Source organism: Rhagoletis pomonella, unplaced genomic scaffold (genome assembly GCF_013731165.1).
Source record: "Rhagoletis pomonella isolate Grant_MI unplaced genomic scaffold, Rhpom_1.0 Rhpom_scaffold_10820, whole genome shotgun sequence".
NCBI lineage: Eukaryota > Metazoa > Arthropoda > Insecta > Diptera > Tephritidae > Rhagoletis > Rhagoletis pomonella.
In genome coordinates, this window is record NW_023469348.1 from 208 (window position 1) to 5,449 (window position 5,242).

The window sequence follows — 5,242 nt, forward strand, 5'->3', positions numbered from 1 at the left end:
CCATCTGTGCAGTGAAAAATGTTTCATTTTAATACGGGTGTATTTGAATTGAATATTTCCGTTATATGTAGTGCATGTATAATGGAAATATTCAATTTTGAACACTTATCACTTGATTTAAATACGAACATCTTTAAACGGTAATCAAATAAAAAATTTAATTTTTACAACGCATTTTTTTCTCAGTGTAGTGGGTCATATTCGTAAACCGAATATGGAAATCCGAAAATTAAATATTTCAATTCGATTTCGAAATATTTAGTATGGAAAATCCGTTTTCGGGCGAAAATTCGTAAGGTGTCTGTTTTTCGTCTTTCTGATCTGCTTTTAAATCTTATAAACCCTTGGCAAAGCAAGAGTTTCAAAAAAGACCCCGCTCGTCGAGCCACGCCGCACTTAGTGATTGCAGCTTCAATTGCATAATGGCAGATTGCACTAAATTTTGATGAGGGAAAGAAGCTGATTTTGAAGCATTCGGTTGTAGCAAGTGCCGATGGAACTTTAGTTAGAACTAGAGTTCAAACTGCTATTTACAAGTTCTGTACAAACAGTGTCGCTTACGATAAAATTTTAGGAACTCAAAAGTGTAAACAAAGCTAACGATAAAATTAATTTTGCTTTTTTCCGTAACGGTAAATATTCATAGTCTGTAATAATAAGTTTGTTCCACACACTTTCTCTCTCAAAGTGTCAAAAATGTGTAAACCCGTGCCAAAAGTGCCCAGAGCGTGAGGAACGCAAAAAAACACTTTTCGTGCCCACAATCAACAAATCAGTTCTGAACAATGATTTTATGTGCATTTATCTTATATAGCCGTAAAATTAGCAAATACATACATTTCTGACCCTTTAGTGCTATTTTCCATTTTTGTATTTTACAAACTTTACTATCAGATGTAAACAAACAACAGCTGTCATTTCAAATTTACTTCTTGCACATTTCTGCCCGGGAAAAAAGTCGGGGCTGTTTCGGGCACAAAGAAGAAGACATTTACGATTCAAAAGTGGAAGGTATTCGCTCTCTATTACCCATTTTTCTAGCGTGAGGAACGCTTTCTGGGCTGTTTGTAACAAACCTATTGTAGGACGTTGTGATTAGTATTTGCAACCTATTTGCAACAATTGGTCGCTTACGATAAAATCGCAATTAGGGGTCGATGTGGTGCGAAATAGTGATGTAAAAGTCGGTAAAATTGTACCTACTCTTCTTAAACTTGAACGGTCATATGTACATATACCGAGGTTGTTTTACTCTGGCTCCCGGTCACAAGTTAGTACCTGTAAATAAGATACATGACCATTTGGCTAGAAAAGGCTCAGAAATGATTGGGACGCATCTAGGGATGCAGGTGCACACGACAGCTCGGGGCACCGGAATTGTGCATATGGAAACTGTGCATTTAGACATTATTTCGGTTTAAACCGAAACTCTGCATGCATGCTTTATTTCGGTTTTAGCCATATGCATTACTTCGATTTTCAACCGAAACTGTGCATGTATGCATTACTTCCTTTTTTCTCATATGCATTGTTTCGCTTTTAAAACGAAAGTATGCATATGCATAATTTCGATATTTTCTCATATGTATTATATCGGGTTTCAACCGAACCTTTGCATGTATGCATTACTTCGGGTTTTTCATATGCACCCTGCAGAAAATCTGACTAGCCTAGAATTAGACCTTTTGCCGACAGTACCAGTTCTAGCTCAATACCCAAGCAATGCTTTCGACTGTCCAGTTTTACACGGCGATGTCATTGGCGGTGGCAATTGTCGCCCAGTGCATTACTTTGCAACTAGTTTTTAACCGGTTCCATTTTGGACAGTTTTTGTTATAAGAAAACGTTTTTGAGATTCGATTTTTTAACATTTTTTCTTTTACAGATTCCGCTTTTGTTACATATTTTATTTAAAAAAAATTGTAAGCTACACGCAACAATTTAAATTCATTAAATTTGAAATCTCACAACTGCCTCCACCGCGATTTGAACCCGCGACCAACGATGGTTGAGTCGGGGTATTCTCGCTGAGCTACTTTCGTATTATATGAGCATTTGCACATTTACACGGTAGGTTTCAACTGCCCCGCTTTACATTCTTTATGCACTAGTTCAGAGATAGTTCTGAGATATGTATTTCAGAACTAGCGCTTTGTCAGACTGTCTCTACCGAAAGTGTGCATGTATGCATTACTTCGTTTTTTTACATATGCATTATTTCGGTTTTTGTTATATGCACTATTTCAGTTTTCCTAACGAGAGTGTGCATATGGATAATTTCGTTTTTTTCCACTATGAATTATGTACTTCTACTTAGTAAGGGTTATAATCCCTAAGCGCGGCCGAAGGCCGCCTACGCAGGAAGAAATTCTGCACAAAAATTCTTCCACCCCCCTTTTCCGGCAACACAGTAAGGAAAATTCTACTTAGTAAGGTTTATAATCCCTAATCGCGGCCGAAGGCCCCTTACGCAAAAAGAAGTTCTGCGCAAAAATAATTCGGCTCCCTCCTCCCTTTTCCGGCAACACAGAATGAAAATTCTACTTAGTAAGTGTTATAATCCCTAAGCGCGGCCGAAGGCCGCCTTCGCAGAAAGAAGTTCGTTTTCAGGTATGCACTATTTCGTTTTTTGTCATATACATTATTTCGGTTTTGAGCCGAAACTGTGCATGTATGCATTACTTCGGTTTTTGTCATATGCATTATTTCGGCTTTGAATCGAAACTGTGCATTATTTCGGTTTTTGTTCATAAGCATTATTGCGGCTTTCAACCGAAACTGTGCATATATGCATTATTTCGGCTTTTTTCATATGCATTATTTCGTATGCACAGTTTCCATATGCACAATTTTAGGGGGGTGCCTGACAGCTGCCATTACCCCTGCTGCCTTGAAGAGTGTGAGACACTGACCCACTTTTGTAAGAATTAGGTATGCTGCTTTTGACAGAAACGAGGAATGATGTGACATCGGAATATATTCTACACATGGACTTATCAATCTTTCATTGCAGTATCTCTGAGACTTTAGTTTTGTCAAGATGTTTGCGTATTTGGTAGATTTGGTGAAATTATGTAGAAAAAAATACTCACTGTCTCTGCGCAGAGATCTCTAATTCGAGTGACTCGATCTTAGTCAACGCCATTGCCACAGCATCATCTTTCTCTTTCATCTCAGTCCGTAGTTTCTCCTCCTTCCACAATGATTCGTTGTTAATTTCGCAAATCTGAAATTACAGAGCAGCAGGCTAATCGAGGGAAAAACTTGTTCATTACAACAATAAGATACCTCGTTAATCAGCTCGTTTTTCTGTGCTTCTAACGCCTGCACCTTGCGTTGCTCGGTAGACAAATTAGCCTGCAGCTCTCGTTGTTGGGTCATAGCTTTAAATAAATCGGATTTAGTCTGGGTTAGTATCGCATTGATACCATCAAATTCCTGTTCTTTTATTTGAATCTGCTGTTCGAGCAATGCTTTGTCCGCCTTTAGACTGATAAGCGAAGTGGTGAGACTCTCGCAAGAAGATTTTGTATTATTGATATCGTCTAGAGAGCGTTTCAACTGAAGACTGAGATCATCGTTCCGTTTTTGCTCAACGCGAAAGAGTGTATTGAAAACGTGTAATTGGTTTTTGGCTTTTATTGACTACAGTTAGAGAAATTAAAAAAACACCGAAAGGGGAAATTAAAGAGACCAGAGGATCGCCATAAAAACACAAGCGACTTACACCACGCTTCAGATCGTTGACTTCCTCCATAAGACGTTTAACCTCGTCACGGCGTTTCCGCCAAGCGTTCAGCATAATGGTTGCGAAAATGCGCATGCCAGCAACCTTAGAATTTTGATCCTGTATCACGTAATAGTAACTGTTTTGGTCGAAAATTTTGTTCACCAGTGATGATTGACTTGAGGCTCCCATCACGCCAGCTATATCGGCGTTGTTATCATTCGCCATCAAAGCTCTGGAGCCCTGCGAGAGTCCACTTATAGATGGTGACTGCGTCGAAGCTAGCACTTGGCGGTTCTTGAGGTAGTCACGTCGTGTGCGCTTCAAATCCATTTGTGTAACAGATTTACGGATTTGGAAATTGAGTACGGCAGCTGTATACTGTCGTTGCAAAGAAACCTGGGTGGCGGGGGTCTTTGAGGTTGTCGCTACAATGTCGATGTTAGTGAAAATATTGCTGCCGCTGTGTTGGTGGGCTACGACCAAGTTATCAGCGGTGGTGTGTGGTGGCTGTACATCAAAAGCGTTTGCAGCGACTGGTTTTAAAGTCTTGCTCTCAACTTTATCTTCTTTGGCATTTGACTCTGCTGATATATTGCGCGAAACGTTGGTGATAAGCGATGCTGACGACGAGGACCGCGTGAGCAACAAGGCACGAGGAATTTGAGATTTCTGGCAGATGGCAGTCGTGCACTTTTGTGGTGAACTATGTGGTACATTAGATGTGATGAAAATGGTCGGGGTGTTTGATGGAGAGCAAAATTAGGAGTAAATAAGTTTACGAGACAAGTTTTTTCTGAAATAATTTATTTTTAAAATGTGTCTTCTTATTGCGATTATATGCGCCAATTTGAATCGGATTAGCGAATCAATGTCGAAATTTTATTGCAATTCAGTTGCTCAAGGAAAACCGAAAATTTTTGTATATATTGCTTTTGAAATTTTCAGTGTCGAAAAACTGAACAATATAATAGGAAAACTGATTGAAATTTCTGTGGACTTGTTGTTTACAAATTAATGCCAACGAGTGAGCTACGGCAGGTGTTTAACTTAAAACTTCACTTTGGGGGAAATATTCCCACTGGGCATCTAATACGAATAGATGTTTTCAACTCACCCAACTTTTAATGGCGCCTTCTTCTGATTCCGCCGAAAAATAGATCTGCGTGTCTTCTTATTCTGCGCGCTGCTCGCTTGATGTGGATTCCGTTTAATCATGTGCTCAAGGGAAGGTCTCCGGCTACCACTTGTACTAGGCGTAGCGCTATCTGGAGTGGTCGAGCGATCGGTGGCGATACCATCCGTTTCGCTTAGATTCTCAATGGTCAATGATAGCGGCGGTATAGTATTAAGTATCTCAGGCATCTTGAATATTTTAACTTGAATCGGTAGAAATTGGTATTTGCTTGAGATAATAAAATATACAATAAATAAACAGATTCAATTGTTTGACAAAGAATTCACTTTTTTCGTATTTTTCGTATAGATATTTTTCCGATGTCTTTGTTTTTTTAG

General features: G+C 39.2%; 1 protein-coding gene across 1 annotated transcript; it reads right to left on the reverse strand.

The window, feature by feature from the left end:
• Positions 1-3,092: 3,092 nt before the first annotated feature.
• On the reverse strand, positions 3,093-5,210 carry LOC118756542 (the record flags this gene model as incomplete). The annotated part of the gene is given in 4 exon segments (XM_036491301.1): positions 3,093-3,226; positions 3,289-3,645; positions 3,728-4,433; positions 4,845-5,210. Coding segments are annotated over 4 exon segments (1,445 nt in total), but the record flags the coding sequence as incomplete, so codon positions are not given.
• Between the last annotated feature and the right edge of the window lie 32 nt (positions 5,211-5,242).